Source organism: Alligator mississippiensis, chromosome 9 (genome assembly GCF_030867095.1).
Source record: "Alligator mississippiensis isolate rAllMis1 chromosome 9, rAllMis1, whole genome shotgun sequence".
In the NCBI taxonomy this organism is placed as follows: Eukaryota; Metazoa; Chordata; order Crocodylia; family Alligatoridae; genus Alligator; species Alligator mississippiensis.
The window spans coordinates 59,271,931-59,291,146 of record NC_081832.1 but is presented as its reverse complement, the minus strand read 5'-3'; the positions used below and the strand labels follow the sequence as shown (position 1 = coordinate 59,291,146).

General features: G+C 42.1%; 1 protein-coding gene across 14 annotated transcripts in view; it reads left to right on the top strand.

Annotated features, from left to right (window-relative positions):
- Positions 1–19,216, top strand: part of TTC1 (tetratricopeptide repeat domain 1) — a 109,799-nt gene that overhangs the window by 40,745 nt on the left and 49,838 nt on the right. For 13 of the 14 annotated variants that reach the window (XM_059733489.1, XM_059733488.1, XM_059733487.1 and 10 more), the window contains exon 7: positions 1,240–1,294. In XM_059733489.1, the coding sequence (XP_059589472.1) occupies positions 1,240–1,294 (55 nt within the window). Of the gene's footprint in view, positions 1–1,239; positions 1,295–13,092; positions 13,705–19,216 lie in introns of those variants that run through there. The other variant, XM_019478609.2, reaches the window with a different exon arrangement.

The following is a 19,216-nucleotide window of genomic DNA, read 5'->3' as shown; positions in this document are numbered from 1 at the left end:
CTGGCTGCTGCACAGAGCTGTGATCAGTCCTACCATGAATGTGACAGATGGAGCATCTGGACAAACAATCTGTTGATAGATTCAATATAAAACCTCAGAAAAGTTCATTTGAGCATGTGGCAGTGATGTATGCCCTTCATACTGTATTCCTATTTTGTCTTAAAAGTTTGTATCCAAGAAATATGGTTCTGTGAAAAATACATAAGAAACTATTATTATTGAAAGTTATACGTGAAACCTTAATTCTGTCATGGTGAAGTAATACTGTATGCATTTACAAAGCAACAGATATTTTATTAAAAATGTAATTTCCATGGATTTTGTCTGACTAGCCTTACTGCAGAATGTGCAGGGTAAAAGTGAGTGCGACTTGATTAGTTTTACAGGTTTTAGGCACAATTAAGAAAATCATAGCAGATTTTGAAATTGCTTAAAATGCTGGGCTTAATATTGTTGAACGTTGCAGGAGAAACCTTACCCCTGACACTGATTCAGGAAAAGAATATGCAACCAGCCCCCTGATCCTGCACAGTGGGGTTCTACGTGACTGCTGGGCTTCCCATTCCCTAATATAGCAGCTGCACGATAGAAGTCTCAAGCTCAAATTTTTGTGACAACTTAGATGTGGATGTCTTGTCCTGCATAGCAAGGGGCTGGTTCAAGACAAGATCCAGAGGTTCATGCATAGCAAGCTTAGAGATCTACCCAAAAAGCTGTTTCATGAAATCTCAGATCCTCTAAATGTATTTTCATAAAACTGGCAAAGTTCCCTGCAAACTCATTCCAGTACAAAAAGTCAAATTCCCAGCTGTCTTCATTCTTTCCTTGTGTTTGTGTCCATAACTTAACCACTGTGCCTGATTGCAGGTGGCTCTTTATAAACCTTTTTTTAGTTGAGACTAATACCTGCAGCCCTGGAGGTGCAACTAAAGTAGTCGTGTGAAAACAATTTTGAAAAAAAGTGACAAAAGGTTTTCATCAAGAAATGCTAACAAACAGATCTAAACATCTAACCTAGAAGTCAGGTGATACATAAATGAACCCTGTACTTTCTACCTGTTTAATAGGGTACATGATAAGCCTTCCAAACAAACTGAAAGTTTATATTTATGTTCATATTCTCTTTATATTTTGTGCAGTACATCTGGGGTTTGTAATTGCAAATTTTATTATTATATGAACATACAGGATTCTCAAAAACCCCTCCTGAATCTGGTCTTGTTTCTTGTACTCTTTCAGCGATTACCTAGACAAATTGAAGAACGGAATGAAAAATTAAAGAAAGAAATGTTAGGTAAGTAATTTATGCACATAACTTCCTTCCCTAGTCATATTAACTTTTTATGTTTAAAAAGGGGCTAGTCTCCCAATACTTGTTATTGTTGTTTGGGTTTGGCACTTCTTTAAGTCCTTGTGGATGATCCACCCGCTTCAGATCAATAGAACAACATGTTGGCAGAAGTTGACTTACTGAAACTACTCCTGGAGAATTAAATTAGTTATTCAAGCCATTCCAAGAAATGTGAATTTTTGATGCTCATGAAAAGTGAAGGACTTTCTTGCTTGGCTACACACACACAGCTCTATCCTATAGTCTTTCACCACTTAAAGCTGCCAATGCACCTCCTTTTGACCTTTCTTGAAAAGAACAGTCTCTTTTGTGTAAGGAGCGTTGCTGTATTATACCAAACTCTGAGGCAAAATGTGAACAAGGGATCAAACTTCCTTTCACTTGTGACCAAAATGACAGTTTTTACAACCAGTTAGTTAGTTACCTGTCTAAAGAACATCTTTAAAATGATCAAAGTTATGTTGATAAAGCTAATCAGAAAATGCCAAGTGCTTCCCTCTCCTTCCACATAAAATGATGTTTCAAATAGTTTTTGAAATCTTTTGTAATATTTTTCCAGTTATGCTAAAAATGAGATGTTTAAAAGAAACAAGTCTTCCATGAAAAGTATGAGGGGGTGGGCAGAATATGTTTATTAGCTTGTATTTGGGAAAGTAAGTCATTTACACTGCTTTTTAAAATGACTAGAGCTATTTGAATTTCTGGTTCTAAAATTAGCAAAATTTTACATGGAGCCGGTTCAAATATTTTGAAGCAAAAATTTGAATCTGCTGTGCTTAAAGGAATGTTTTAGCATCTGTGTAGCAATTTCAACGATAGATCTCAAAGTGCTTCACATGTATAGCAGAGTAAATGACTAATGGCCCAGTTTTAGGGGAACTAAAGTACAAAAGTGAAGTAAGTTAGGCAAAATGTTGCTGCAGCTCCACTGACAGCTGGGATCAGACTCACTCCTAGCCCAATGCCCTGTCTGTTGGGCTGCACTGATTTTTGGGCAACTCTGTACCAAAGGAAGCTGCTGTCTGAAACTGCTCAGGGAAATTTGACTGTTTAAATTTGAACTGACAATACTCCTAAGAAGCTTAAGCCCAAATCATTGTGGTGCTTGAGACTTGCACAATGCCTTGAAAATTCAGACTGCTGAAAATTAAAAATGACAAAATTTGATACAATAATTATTTAAGACAAATTGTCCCAGCATGATTGTTCACCTGTGGTATTCATTAATATAGAGCATTGTCTTGTATGACATGCAGTCCTCTGGTTAAACTAGATAGTCAAAGGAGTTACATGCCATGTCTTGCTCAGATGCAGTTTTCAGCAGACTAAATATTGCATATTCTCTTGTGTTTAAAGGTTAAAAAAGTGGTTGTTAGTAACTTCAGACACTCTGCCAACACCCAAATTGTCTGGACAGCTTTTTTTGGTGTAGTATTAAAGGGTAGAAAAATAAAATTTTATTGTTAGAAAAATTCATGCAAACAAGGGACCGGGCACAAACTGAAAGTCACTATATGAAGAGTGCTGTTGATTGTGCAAAACAGAGAAACAGAAACCTCTAGAAACATTTTCACTCATCATCTGATTAGTCATTCTAGGTGTAACAGTAGTAGCTAGAAAGTTCTTATACATGGATAATTTTTAGCTTGTATCTATTTTTATGCAGACTGTCATTTAACTAATCTGTTAAGAGCCAGGTTAAATAACTTCCATCTGCTTTGTGCACTGTAAAGCAGTGTAATTCCAGAAAAATTTGGAAAGGGAAGATTGTTTTAAGGGCTTCTGCTGAGGTCAGGGTTTTCTTAAATTGAACTCTTTCCTGCAGTGCAGCGAGGCTGAAAGCTAAATCCTTGAGCTACTCCTTTTCTGTGCTTTTTTCCCCAGACTTAAGTGCAGTTGCAAGTAATAAAGATTTCTAGATCTGCTGCACATGGCCAGTTTCAGTTTTAGCAGCCATATTTGTAAGCTACTAAGAACCTATCAATAAAGTATGAAGGTATGATACTAGTGTAAAGAAATAGTAAATGCAGAGAAATTCCAGAAGGGTTTTATTTGTATTCAGAAGATGGGGTAAAGCTGTAGGATGGTAAGCTGAAGTGTGGGGCCTAGGAGAGTGGAAAGTCTTACAAACTATTTTGGAACTTTTTTGTTCGTCATAATTATTACTAAGTGTACTGATGGCAGAAAGGCTTTGTTCCAAGTGTCTGGAACTGTGTTTTAAAAGAATAAACCTAGCAGCAGAAGCTCTCATTACAGATGCAGTCCTGCACTGCTCACTGATACAAGGACTGGCCAGGTCTGATTTTAGTTTTATGCATGTAAGTTCAGAGGAGCTCTGACTTTGGTATTCAGATTAGTGCAGCAGTGATCTGACTGGTCCTCTGGGAGTCCTGCATAGATAAGAGGCAGAATCCCTAGTCTAAAACAGTGGAGCAGTGGCTGAAGGACAGTCTCCAAATTTGGAATGCCTTACAACTATAGTACATGTAATAAATGCATGGATGCAAACAGCCAAGCAAAAGACTAAAATCACAGCAACACATGGCAGCCAGCCTGAATGACAGGAACTGTCTTTTGTGTGTGCAACAGGCATTTGGCTTGATGTAGCTTGCCAAGAGCTTGGGGCTACAGAGGTCATTTTTTCGGTGCCATTTGTGCCACTTGCCATCAGTAATGCAGCAAACATGCTGGGAGAATCTCCGTGATGTATAGACACAGTAGGAACATTAAAGATGCAGATTGGAAGTATAACTGAGCAGGCTCGTTCCCTGAACTTGTCCCATCTCTGCAGTGTTCCTAACCAGGAGTAGGAGTTCTGATGCTTTGCTGATGTGAAGTTGTACTTAATGCTAGAGTTGAGCAGGAAGTGTAGTTTTTCTGTCCCATGAATGTTAGAGACAGGAAATTTTTTCCTAGTCTACATTGGGACCAAACTATACCTTTCAAAGTATTTCACAGAAAAACAGAGACGGACAAATGCCAAAATAGCTGGAATCCTGGTGATTACAACACTCGCTTGGTATGTGGGATATGCAGGTACAAGCCTGAGGTCTGCACCAGGCAGAGTATATGTATAAGCCTTGGCAAGATTAGGATACTGGAGAACAGTTTACAGCACAGGCAGGCAAAGTCTGGCATGTGGGCCAAATCCAGACAGCAGTGGACTCCATTTCCTAACAGCCCCTGCCCGCACGACTAGAGTCAGTCTCCATGGAGACCCCTGCCGCTGTGCTGTGATAGCACAAGGCTGGGGTTGCCATGGAGACTGGCCCCAGCCATGCTAGTAGGAGGCACTGCAAGGCAGGGCAGGGGGCTGCTCTGGAGCCCCTGGGATCTTGCAGCGGGGGCAGCTTGGTTCGGGGCCAGGGCAGAGTCGCTGTCTACTGCCTGCATGCTCTGAGCGGGGGCGTGCAGGCAGCGGATTGCAGCTGTGCCTCAGCTTGGGGCCACACTGTCACCATTGCAAGGAGCCAGAGTGAAGCCGCGATCCATGGCTTGTGCACCCCTGCCCAGAGCATTCAGGTGGCAGATCATGGCTCTGCCTTGGCCCCGGACCAAGCTGTCCCCGTCGCAAGATCCCAGCAGCTCCGGAGCAGCCTCCTGCCCTGCCAGCATGGCTGGAGCCAGTCTCCATGGCGTCACCAGCCTTGCGCTATCACAGTGCGGCGACTGGGGTCTCCATGGAGACCGGCCCCAGCCATGAGGGCAGAAGATGCTGAGGAATGGAGTCTGGCTGCCGGCCAGATCTGTCATTGTGCCCATCCCTGGTTTACAGCCCCCTTTTACAGGAGTATAACTCCCTCTGGCTTTGGCCCCTAAAGTCCAGCCACCATAGCAAGTTCCCATTCTTATTAGATAAACCAACCAGTAGCATCACTTTCATAGCTTTTTATTCTTCTTCATGCACTCCCAATGGAGAGACTAAATTCAGCAAACTAGCACCTTGTCATGGAAGCTTCATAGATTTCATAGACACTAGGGCTGGAAGAGACCTTGTGAGATCAACGGGTTCAGCCCCCTCCCAAGGGGCAGGAAGTCAGCTGGGGTCAGATCACCCCAGCAAGATAATTATCCAAGCATTTCTTAAAGGTATCCAGAGTAGGTGCTTGCACCACTTCTGGGGGAAGTCTGTTTCAGACTCTGGAGACTCAGACGACATAGAAGTTTTTCCTTTTGTCTAGTCTAAAACAGTCTTCCACCACTTTGTGACTGTTAGACCTTGTCTTTCCCTTGGGGTGCCCTGGTGTACAGGCATTCTTGCAGTTCCTGATGCACACCCCTTATGTACTTATAGGCTGCCACCAAGTCGCTCCTGAACCTTCGCTTCTCCAGGCCGAAGAGACCCCAGGCCTCTCAGCCTCTCCTCATACGGCATATTCTCTTGACCTCTAATCATGTGCATGGCTCTCCTCTAAACTTTCTGAAGCTTCTCCACATCCTTTCTAAAGTTTGGAGCCCAGAACTGGATGCAGTACTCCAGCTGTGGTCTCATCAAGGTCAAGTAAAGCAGGAGGGTGACTTCTTAGGTCTTGCTTGAGATGCATCGGTAGATGCAAGCCAGAGTTTTATTTGCTTTGCTGGCTGCGGCATCGCATTGGTGGCTCGTATTCATCCTGTGGTCAATCATGGCCCCCAAGTCTCTTTCAGTCATGGTGCTACTGAGCGTAGCACTGCCGAGCCTATGAGTATGATGTGGGTTTTTTCTGCCAAGGTGAAGCACCTTGCGTTTCTCCATGCTGAATGTCATCGGGTTTTGATCTGCCCACCTTGCGAGCCTGGCGATGACGGCCTGAATTACTAGCCTATCCTGTAGTGTGACTGTACTTCCCCATAATTTGGTGTCATCTGTGAACTGAGCCCTTCTGCTTCTGACACCTGAATCCAGATCATTTATGAATATATTAAAGAGTACTGGTCCGAGTACTGAGCCCTGAAGGACACCATTGGTCAGCATGTGCCGTGTTGGCTCGGTTCCATCGACTATCACTCTCTGGGTCTGAACAGAGCCAGTTCCCCAGCCATCAAACTGTAAATTTGTCAATGCTGCAGTTCCCCAATTTTACCATGAGGACAGCATGGGAGACCAAATCATGGCTTTTTTTAAATCAAATATATGACATCAACCTCTTCTCCTTTGTCCAGGTGATGCATCACCTGCACATAGAAGGAAATGAGGTTGGTCAGGCAAGACCTACCTGCAATGAAGCCATGTTGGCTGTCTCTCAGAATGTTGCCTTCCATTAGCCTGTTGATGGTTTCTGTGATTTTTTTTTGTTTCCCCCAAAATCATTCCAGAGATTGAGGTCAAACTGATTGTCCTGTAGTTCCCTGGATCGTCCTTCCTTTCTTTCTTGAAGATAGGCACCATATTGGCCCTCTTCCAATCTTCAGGAACCTCTCCCAAGCACCACGAGTTCTCATGTAGCCTTGCTATTGGTCATGCTGTGATGTCAGCCAAAAATGACGCACTTTTAGGGCACGTGTCAGCTTCAGTCTGTGCAATTAGTTGCTCCTGCCCTCAATGTTGTACAGAGTGTATTCTGCTTCTAGTCCTAGAGCTTATTATAGCACGTCAGAAGTTGCAAATCACAACATCTTATTTGATTGCATGTAAGCAAGCCAATACTGAGGATTCTTGCATGCAAGCATTTGGTGCGTGTGGTAATAAAAAGCTGATAAAGTGAAAAATGGAAGAACAAAGATTTCTTTGGAGCCATTCCTCTCTATGTGAAACTTCTGTGGAGTTACTTTAAAGAGATGCGTTTCAAACTTCCTAAAGTCACAAAACACTTTCATATCACTTGTGGCACAGAACCCTACCCCTGATTGTGCAGCCCATATGAGCTGACACAGAGGCAGGCAGCGTGGCCCAGAAATGGTGGCACACTACCTCCTGGTCCGCTCTGCCATTACCCCCAATCTCTTTGTGAAAACTTTGGTGACCTATTGAAGAACCCCAGGGTTCCACAAATGGTTTGAAAACCACTGCTATAGAGGCTTGTATTCATATCACATTAATTCCATGCTTCCAGCCACCCTCTGCAGATGAGTGCTGTCATTTGCCTGTTAAACATTCTCAGCAGAAACTAATTTTTAATTTTTTCGGTTTGATAAACCCATTGAAAACTTAACTTTGCACACTATATATTTGCATAAATCATCTTTTTACTTTCTTGACACAAACACCCTCTGCCTAACTAAAACTGTCAGGACATGACTATATCTAGCTATCCTATATTTTTTCTTTTATGTTGTTCTTTTGATTCTTCTTAACCCATAGCTTTCAACCTACTTCACCAATGTTGTTAGACTAGTTCTGGATGCAATGGAAGCTAATTCACATATCTGTGGAGTTTCACTAAGCAAGTCTATCAGCACCACACATATTTCTGTGGTGAAAATTTATCTCTTCTGCTAAAAAAACAGGCTGTTTAAAGGTCTGACTAACCTGTTAAGCCCTGATAGTGTGGGTGGGGAGAATGTGAGGTCATGTGAAATAGTCAGCTAACCAGGGGTGCCTGTAGATGTGCTGGGAGACTGCTCCGATGTGCTGTAATTACAGTGCGTTGAAGCAGACTCAGTTGAGTCTGCTGGAGCGTGGTAATTACCGTACTCTAGCCAGCCTCTGCACCTCGTGTATCAGTGTCCCTGCACTTCGAAATGGCAGTGGGGACGCTTGAACCAAAGCTCATCAAATGAGCTCCAAGAGCCGTTCTTATTAAAACGCCCCCCACCCCCACCCCCAGGAGTAAAATGCCCTAAAACTGCGTCGTTTTCTGAGCTCATTTTTAGATCATTTCTAACATGATATGGGAAAGGGAAGCAAATTTGTCTGGCTCTTTTTAACTGGTTCATTTCTGTTGCTTGTCCAGGACTAAAATTCAATATGTAAACTAATCCCTTTAATTTTTTTTTCTATCCACAAACAATATCCTGGCTACATACAATAGAAGAAATGTTTCTCTTTAGAGTCCGAAACAAAACAAGTAATATTGGTGGCTTTACGTTTTGAAATTGTGAGAAGACTCTAGGACAATGAATTTTAAAATCACATTTAAAAGGTTGCAAAGTATAATGGTCTTTAGTCCATTGGTGATCATTAAATTTCAGTTAGATAGCATATATGTATAACAACAAGTTAAATACCCTGTCTTCTAACATCTACACCCCCTCCCCAATAAAACATGCATGTTTTTGGAAGCAGAATGAAAGGGGGGGGGGTAGGGCTGTTTTGTTTTGTTTCGTTTTTCCCCAGAGTTATAGCCGACTTTGGAGTAAGTCCTTCTGGGAACAGTGCCCAGGAAGTGTGGCATCCCAAGAGATGGTGGGTGAGCTAGCAGGCAGCAGGATCTTCCTGGTGTGGCTCTGTCTCCTGGGTTGCCACACTTTGGGATATTCTGTTTCCAGGAGGACTTAATCTGTGTCACACTAAGGTTAGGCCTCAGACTCTTGTAAGGACAGTAGCAAAACTTAGCTCTTTGCTGTAAGCAATTCTTTTATATAAGCTCCTGTAAATAATGTGTTGTTTCTACCTTGCCAGCCTTATCAAGATACTAGTAGCAGGTCACTTACCACTTAGGCACAAGCTACAGTGCTCAGACAACAGCTATGGCTGTGAGAGGGTTAACACATGACTCGGCCATTTTGGCAGCTGCATAGCATGCATAGTCTCTAGGAGTGCTTCTTTTTCAGTTAAGAAAACAGCTCTCCCGACATACATCCCAGTTTCGTAGGGCTGATTTTGGGGGGGAAAGGTGAGTGTTGTATGCAAGAAAATCTAGTGATGTGTGTGTTTGCAAGGTTACACATGCATTTCTGAGCCTTAACTGTTTATCTCAACAGTATATGAGCAGTTAATGGGAAAGCTATAAATAGCCTTGAATTCTTGAGTTGAATAAACTCCTGGTGAAACTCCAGGTAAAGTCAGATAATGTGCAAGTGATGCTTCTGAAAATGTCAAGACTGATGTACATCAAAATGGCCTTGTTGGTGAGCAAACGCTGCAACTTCTCTGAAAGGAGAGAACCCGACATTGCATCAGGATAAAATGAGCATTTGACTGCTGAGGGCTGGGAACTCTGTTGCCGAGTCACAGTTCTGCAAGCTCTTTTTTTTTCCCCCTACCCTTTAAGCACAGTCTTTCTTTGAGAGCTGCATTTTGTGATTCACATACAAATCCTAATCTAGGGATGGGGGGGAGCGTGTAAGGGGAGAAGAGGTAACAGTGCTCTGCTACATTGTTGGTTTTATCTGCTGCAAGCTGCAGGGACTGGGTATTAGGTCAGAGCTCCTGAAAAGGGAAGGCTTTCTTTCACTTCAGTACAGATCTAAATTAATAAATATGACTGCAGCAATAGAGGTAAACCTTGGATGGGTCAGAATGACTGACTGGCTGAGAAGGTGGACTGTGATCCAACTACTGCTTGAATAATTGAGCAAAGCTCAGGAGAGATGGAGGGATGAAATATCAGATGCTTCATACAAAGCTTCTGGTATCCAAAACAAATGGCCTAGCTGCAAGTAGAAATACCAAAGGAGATATTTTGTGTCTACCAGCTCTAATACAACCGGAAAAGGGCCAGCATCCTAACTCTGATTAGAAGAGACCCTTCACTGTTTCCTGAAGCAGACAAACTTATCTGCATGCTCCTGAGCATGCTTCACTGCTTGGATGACTAGTAAACAGTTTACAACTGGCTTCAAGAATGTGCCAGAGGTCCAAACTATGCCAAGTCTCTTCCGCTGGTAGACAAAGACACAGCTTACGCAAAAGATTGAAACTAAGCAATGACCAATTGTTTGTCTTCAAGTTCAGTAACAGCTATTCACCATAATGACACAGACACTATGAAGAACTTCCAAGTTTCATGATCAGAAGGCTTTCAGATGCAATGTAAATTATAAACTTGGCAGAAAAGGTAAATTTTTCCTAAATACAGTGTTCTTAAAGAAAAGGCCCCAGTACTGGGAAGTTAATCCAAGCTGAGGCATTTGCTGAGTGACCTTGGCCAAAACATTTGACCTTTTGTCTCATTTAATCTGAAGGTAAAATCAAATTAAAAGAAAAGATTGCCTTGACGAGCATCTACTGTGATAAGCTAGGCCTGTTTTGATAAAATAAATGGCAAGCTTGATGATACTGACATGTTTTCTGTGTAAGTGGTATCTCCAGAATAGTGATTGCATGTTGAGACCCATATCAACTAGACCAGAAAGCTCAGGACTCAAATAATACTTCTTTTAATATGAAAGACCTAAAGACTCTGGAATTCATATTCCAAGCAAAGAAAGACTTGTGTGGAAGGAGCCTGGAATTAGCTAGATGAGTAACCACCCCAAGCAAGGTAACAGAAACAAGCGGAGAGCCCATAAGAAATAAAAATTCCTCATTCCTGCCAAGGAAGCTTTTTCAGAGGTCAAGATGAAGTGCTTGGGGAAAGTGAGGAGTAGACACACAAACTCTATATTGGAATATGTTAGAGTATAGCCTTGTAAAAAGAAAAGAAATCAAATACGACTAGTGCCCATTATAATTAAATGTCAGAATCCAAAGTATTTATGTCATTTATATTTTTAATACATTCAGACTTCATAACCTTCCATGCATAATACTGAACTAGATTCTTCAAAAATGGTGAACCATGTAAGTGGTACTGATACAAAGCATGAAACAGAACATTACTCTCCTGGCTGGTATGATCTGTAGGAAGTACAGTCTGGGTGCGTCTACACATGCCCCTGACTGCACAGTTGGTACTGCACAGTCATTTAGTACTTGATTTAGCAGTACTGACTGTCCAATGCCCACCAGTAGTGTTCAGTCCCAGTGGCGCACAGATCATTTTCGACCCTGCTACACAGTAGTGGCAGCCTCCTGATTAGTACATACCGATGCTATGTCGCCATAGCTCATTGCTATAGCAGTGTAGCATATCATGTGCCCTCTGAATACGTAGGCAGACGAGGTTCCTTGGGCGAATTTGATATCTTTTATTAGACCAACTCAAATGGTTGGAGAATAGTTATTAAGCAAGCTTTCGGGTTCAAAAAACCCTTCGTCAGGCTAAGGAAGCTTCAGCAGTTGGTGTGTGCTCTTCCTGGATGGAATGAAAAGTCTCTGAATACATATACTTCTTTGCAAGAAGTAGTGGAATTAGTAATATTGTTTCTTTAAATGTATGATTATGAATGACTGACAGTGCCTGTCCTTTTTCCAATTCTTTTGTTGCACCCCTGAGAATTGTCCCCCAGCCCTGCTCAAAAAAAAGAATTTCCATAGTTTGTTCAAGTTGCTGTGATAGTAAAATGTGTCGTAGTGATTTGTCTGCTGCTTCAGATTCAGTACTGACTGATTTTTATATAAAACTTGTGTGCTAAGTAGTGCAGAGTCCGTATTTCTTATTCAACAGAGACTGCTCTTTCAGAGTCAGTCAGCTTTATGCACCCATTCCCTGGCCTAATACAGATACTTGATTCTGTAATTGTGAAAGTTACCTCAGTGGCTCAGCTAGGTTTTAGGCCAGTATTGAATTTTTTGTTCCATTCTGTGCCTGTTTTCTTTTTGTATCTTACCTATTTTCTGTAAAAAGAATGTCCAGGAAGGATCGAAGCCGTAGTTTTCATTAACTTCTTGATAAAAGCATATTATTTATTACAATAGCTGATAGCTTTGGGGATCTTTATAGTGAGCTAGCTAGGGAGAGCACTGTTTGCAAAGGTATTCAGTAACTAATGTATTCATATTCAAGCTTCTGTAGCCAAATGGCTTATAAAGTACATGCATTTAAATGTAACCACTAAATTTGCATGTGGAAATGCATTAGTATGTAGGGATTAAGTTAGTTTATTTTTATACATGGCTATATTCCTTCAGCAATATTTTATGTTTTTATTAAAGTTCACAAATAGTAAATGAGAGAGGACATCTGTAGCACGCATGCTTCTTTGGGAAATATGAGGGTCCTAATTACTTCTCAGTGGCTTCTCTACCTTTTCCATTGCTGTACAGGCCTGTGATCTTTGGCAACTTCCTGTTATGAGAAGTCTGGATTGAACTTTTTCAAAGTTTTTTAACACTGCTCCTTAATTGACCAGAGGGGTAATTTAACTACAGTGACACTATGTAACATAATCCAGTCAAGGGAACTATGCTGTTCTACAGCTAATGAGAGAACTGTCAAAATCTTCCTTGAGAAGGGTATATTACTGACTTAAGGGCACTCTGGGGTTAGTTTTTATAGTCAAATGACTGTTTATATAGCCAACTTCTAAACTGAAGATGCTTCATTTGTTAGCTGGGTGGGAATTGGGACTTCAGAATCATTAGAAATGGAACAACTCCAAGTGCAGTTATCAGAGAGAAATCTGGATAGAAATGTAAGAGTGTTCACTGCTTTGCTGTATTAAGTAATCTACTGTCTTGAGGATTTGGTGTCTCTGGGGCCTGGTTAGGGGCCAAAAGAGCCATTTACAGTGACCCCCAAGTCTCCAGTATCTATTTGAGGATTACCACCAGGAAGTTTGGGGAACCATATACAAATTGGCTTGGTGTCTGTTTTAGTTTTAAGTGGATTGGCGATTGCATCACCATAATTGGAGAATTTCCTGGAAAATCCAAGGATTGTATGGGTTGAACAGTATCTACCCAAAAATATAGCCATGGATAATTCAGCATGAATTGTTCATCCCACTCCAACTCTAATCTCGCATGTGTTTCTTTTTTGTTGATTTTTGCATTGCAGGCAAACTAAAAGATCTTGGGAACTTGGTTCTCCGTCCCTTTGGCTTATCGACAGAAAATTTCCAGATCAAACAGGATTCCTCAACTGGCTCCTACTCCATCAACTTTGTTCAAAATCCAAACAATAACAGATAATAGAACTAGGCCTGACATGTTAAAAAAATGGCTTTCAAGCTTTGTGACAGTGTGCTTGCAACTACCAATAAAAGGATTCAGTAACTGCTTAGTTTCTAAAATCACTTTATCCAAATTTAAAATACATGTGAATCATGTTCATATCACCTTTTGTGAAATAGTTACAATTGTGGGTGTAAACCAAGCCATGATTTCCTCCCCTCCTTGTAGTAGTAACTTTGTCCTAAGTGTGGGTTTTTTTCCTGTGCATTATTATTGCCAAACAGGGAAGTGGGTCAGCTTGGCTCATTCACTCAGCAACATAGGCCTAGCAAGCAGTTGGACGCAATGCTCGCACAGCTGTAACCAAAGTACAAAATCTAATGGGTGTCTTATAGAGCTAGCAAAATCCAGAAGAGAGAGTGTGTTTGAGGAGCGGTCATCCTCTGTGGCATTACTTTTCTTCACTGTAATAAAGGCTTGATGTTTGTTTGACTGACTAATGGATTTTTTCTTGCCTCTGGGAGGTGATCTTTTCAGAGGCAATTTTTTTTAAGAGAACGCATCTAAACAAAATATACAAATAATGAGAGCAAGTTTGCAAGAGACATTACAGAATTTGTGAGACTTTTCATTTTATACCTTCATACCTGTGTTCCTCTACTTTTACTCCGATGCTTTCAGGAAACCCATTGGAAGCTATATGCAGATCACCTAAACATTTCAGTGTCTTACCATGAGGTTAGTGATATTCCCCAGCTATAGATCCAGAAAGTTATCACAGTAGCTTTCTGATGCTGGCAATGAGATGTAGACATCAGTGGGTGTGTCTACATGAGACACTACTGCACAGTCATTACTGCACGTTTATTTAGTACTTATATTAACAAGTACTACATAAATGTGTAGTAACTGGAGTTACTGCATGGTATCGCCAATGAACATCTTTTAAGTGACACTACTGTGCAGTAACCTAATAATACTGTGCAGTAGTGTATTAGCACTGTGCTATGATGTGATACCGTGCAGTATTATTCAACTACTGCACAGTCAGCATCTTGTGTAGACGTGCCCAGTGATATGTGATTGTAAGCATTAAGCTATACTAGAAAGGAGTGAAAGTATTTATGTGCATATATTATTCAACTACTGTGCAATATATGGGGCAGGGTGATTTTTTTTGTAACTTGCAGTGAAGCATTTTGTCTCCTCAGTAGCTTGCAGGAGTAAAGCCAAACCTGTTTGCATTGGGTTTATTGTGCTGTAATTTGAAAATATGAATCATTTCACTAACAGAGTGGTATCTATGTGCTCATTTCAGTTCCCACTCTCAGTTTTTCCCTGAAATTTTCCATTTTCATTCTCTGGTAGGCTGGAAACTTGATATTCATGTCTCCACCCCTAGTTCTTACTGTGGTAAGCCCAAAGGGGACAGGCTCTTCAGATACGTCTTAGCTTTTTCACTCTCTTAAGTGGAATTCAGTCTTTCCACAGTTATTTTAAACATTCCTGCTGCCATGTTTGGCTCTGTTTTCATGGGTGAGTTTTGATTCCATGGCTACCTGGTGTGTACACAGCTTGTGTTCGAAGCGACCTCCAGCCCTCAGCAAGTGTGTGTGAAGTCCACAGAGACAAAAATGTATTATCAAAAGAGAAATGACCCTAATCCATTTAGAGGCCTGTGCAGATTAAATTCTTCAGCATTAAAATATTGTTTAACTAAACAACAGAAAACAGTCTCAAGGATTTCCACGTGCAGAGGCCCTAGCTATGCTTTGCACTGCTAGAATGGGGCTTCACTGTTTGTAGAAGACCTGGTCTTCTGCTGTGCACGGATTCTGCTAGATGAAGGGGAATTCTAAAGCGAGTGGTTGCTCCTGGTGTAGTTGAGAAGAGCTGTGCTGTCATGTCCCCAAAAGAGCTCTTTGCTAGCCAGGGCTTGAGGAATGGTTGGAACTGACTTGTTTAGGTATTTGTCTCGCAGGTCTTCTGCCTACTCCATGGGAGTCTTCAGGTGGTTTTGTATGCAAGACTTGAACCTGGCTTAGGGCTTAGCTTAGAATGTTGGACTTCATTTAGCTACCCCTGGGGAGAGGGGGGGCTCCAGACATTTTTTTTTTAAATTAACATGGGAGCATCACAATCCTGTTCATGACACTTTAAGTTGTCTTTTGATCTGGGCTGATTAATCCACTGCTAACTTTACTGTCCTCCATTGTTTACACATGCCTGTCTGGTGTTGAAAGTGGTGAGTGTACAGCTTTAACAACTTCCTGCCTTGTCCAAAACCTACTTAGGAAGGAAATTTCCTCTGCACATTTTCCCAGCTTTAAAAATCTGAAGGCCTGCAAAATAGCAAATATTTTAAGTGCTTGGGTGAAAGTCAAAGACCTGCCTGAGCCTAACAACCTACTGGGCTTAGGTGGTTAAAGCATGCCAGTTCCTATAGCCAGTGGCGCACAAGGGAGAGATGTGGCTGGCCTAATATTCAACTATTGTTGATTTCCCCAGCTCATATGACCAAGTACCCATTTAATTGCCTGGGGGTGGCTGGTAGCACAAGTCTGGAACACAGCTTACATTTGCAGCTCTGCTTCCATGGCTTGATGTCCTAACTGCTTCTGCAATTATGCATGACATGTGCTGCTGGAAAGGAAATTTTTTTTTTTTTTTTTTTTACTTTGAAGAACAAGAAAGCACAAGACCAAGTGATTACCTGACATTTCTAGTAGCATTTGGTGCAATCACATAGTCACCTCAACTTGTGGTAAGCTTGGTGTTCCACATACACAGTCATTTATATAACTTTGTTTTACTAAAGATGAAAAGTCCCAGTGAAGAATTGGAAAGCAAGTGAGGTCCCTAATTTTTTAACAGGACTACAGTCCATTGGTCACATTGCCTTGAATAAATGCCACCCTGTGGGTACAACAGAATTCCAAAATATTTTTAATCTTTGATTATAGATCATGTTATTGATCTAGATTCCAAATAAGAGCTTGTACAGAGTCTGTTTTCCTCATTTAACTGTCTGAACAACAGCATAAATATTGCTTTTTTTTAAAGGTTTTTTCTAACTATTAAGTATAAATATTATATTATTATGCACATAAATTATAAATATTAACATCACAGAACTCTGCAATGTAACTAATTATATCTCTTTTTCAACTGGCAACAGGCAAAGAAGTGATAGGAAGGTAACATAGGGCTCGCAGACGGGGTTTACAAACCTTAATAGCAGAAATAATTTAATGAATCTTAACTCATTAAAACACTGAGTTTCTGGATTTAATATGCCCCTGGAGCATTTCATGAGCTGAATGTTAGAATTGTGCTTACACATGAAACCTGGAATGTGAGATTAGCCAGTCTTCCTAATCCAGGCTACAAAGGTATAAGTGGAAGGAATGAATTGGATATGTTAGTTCAGGGGTAGCCAACCCCCGGCATGTGTGCCAAGTGTGTGGTATGTGAAGGCATTTTGCTTGGCAAATGCACCTCAGGGCAGATGGTGGGGAAGTGGGTACGGCTGCGCTGCCACAACAAGGATCGAGCCCTGTGCAGCTCCCCAATACCCACCCCTGGATTGCCAACATTTTACAAGTTGAGACTGTGGGTGTTTTGGGCGCTCTGCCCAAAATACTGCCAACCCTTGTGTTAGCTCTTGTTCAGCTTTATTCAGTAACACAGCTGAGGAAAACTCAGCTGATTCCATTTAAACCATTCTTTTATCATAAATTCATTCACAGAGTTCCAACCAGAAGGCACTCTTTGATAATCTAGTTTGATCTCCAGATAACCCCAACCATTGCATTTCACCATATTACCCTTGCTTTAAGCCTAATCACTTAAATTTTGGCTAAAGTATTGTCCAGACTAAAGACACCTCCCCATAAGATATGAACTCTGCAGGAGATGGAGCATGCACACCTATCCTTTATAGCTTGTCCGAACGGTTAATCACCTTCCTTTGTAAACATTAGTGCTTTCTTTAAGATTTAAATTTGACAGTGTCATTGGTCAGCTTCAGACTCCTGATGATTCTTGGTTTTTGTCTTTATCTGAGTTTAGAAGATTTTTTTTTTTTTTTTTTTTTTTTTTTTGTACCTGCTGTCTGCCCCCTGTGAATTTATTGGTGTTAGAATCAATTTGCCTTTCAGTCTTTGATTAACTAGACTGATTGAGCCTCTTTTTAAGCCTGTTACAGTTAGGCTTAATTCTAGCCCTCATAAATTTTGTAGCTCTTTCCTGCATCCTTTCTAGTTTTCCAGATCTAACACGAGGTGGACCCCAGCCCTGTATGTGATGTTTCAGGATATGTCTAACCAGTACTGTATGAAGGAGCCAAATTACATCCCTGTTTCTATTCACTGCTCTGCTGTTCATGCATCCAAGGATTTCATTAGCCATTTTGGCCATGGCATTGCGGGAAGACCTCATGTTGAGTTGCCTTCCCTGTGTGACTCCTAAATTATCTTTAATCAGAATACAGTCCCCAACCCTGTAGGCATGGCTTGCTAGATTTTATCATTTTGCATTGAGCTGGTCTTGAATGTTCTGTGGCTACTCCATCTACGTTGCTGGATATCGTTCTACCAATGCATTATCCGTATTTTTGTCAATAGTGACTTTATATTGGTTTCCAGATTATTCATGAACATACCAGGCCTCAGGCCTAGTATAAATTCCTATGTAATCCTGCTTAGAAGTCCAATATATAACAATGGATCCCATTAACTTTTGAGACCTGTCAGTTACTAATCCATTTAACAAATACGTTATTGATATGGGATAGTGGTAATTTTTAATCAATATTATGCAATGCTAAGTATTACATGTGTGTTTTTAGGATGCAAGCAGATGGTCAGTTTACATTGATGTAATCTGTCTTTATACTGATCCAAATATGCAATGGGTACACAGTGGATATCCAGGTATCAAAAAAAAATTTTAAAACAGAAAAAAAAGCAGGGCAGGGCACAATCCAGGACTGTGCCCTGAGGCAACTGGAGGCTTGGGTCCTCCAAAGAGATGCTCTGGTAGGTGGCCAGAGCATTTCTATGGCTGCCTCTTGCCCCAGTGCTGAAGCACGCTGCCTCCATGTGTGTGGCAGCCTGGAGCAGTGCAGCCTGCATGGACCCCGGCTCTGTACATAGTAAGTGAGGGACTGGGGACTGCGGGGGGGGACTAGAGCGGGGGAGCTATGGGTGCAGGGAGGGGTGCTTAGGAGGGTTGGATCCCTCACCTACCACCCACACAGCCCCCTCCCCTCCCGGAGCAGCAGCCCAGCTCGGGGTTCTCCTGGCAAAGCCCCCTGTGGTGTGGGGCAGCACGACTCAACCCCGGCTGCCTGGCACCCAGCGCTGCTTGTGGCAAATTGTGCGGGCCTGGCTTGGCACGGCACCATGTACCTATGGACAGCTCCAGGCTGCTCAGGCTGTCATCCAGGGCCCTGCACCTCTTGCAGGGACCGCCTGTTATGCCGGGCCAAGTCCTGTGTGCACAGAACTGGCCTGGGTGGGGCCCATGCACACAGGACCCAGTCTGGCGCGACAGGTCCCTGTGAGCGGCACAGGGCCCTGGGACAGCCAGAGCTGCCCGAAGGTACACGCTGCAGTGCCATGCCAGGCTGTGCCCACACAATTTGCCACAAGCAGCACCAGGTGCCAGGCAGCCAGGGCCGAGCCCTCCTGAGCAGCCTCTCCCCACACAGTTCCTCCACATCCACAATCCCCCCGCACCTACCCAGACATCCACCCACATCCCCCCCGCCCATCTCACACACTCATAGTGTTCAACTGCCAGACAGCGTGAGACCTGCTGGCAGGAACTGTGGCTGCAGGGGCAGCTGTCCCCACATCCTAGTTAGCAAAGGGGTCAGGGGGAGCTCTAGTTGTTCTATGATAAGAAAACCAAAAGAAACATCAACACATTTAGATATTTAGAATGTATTTTTTTATGACGCTAGAGGCACTAGTAGGCTTCAAAATCACTTTAGAATTGTAAAT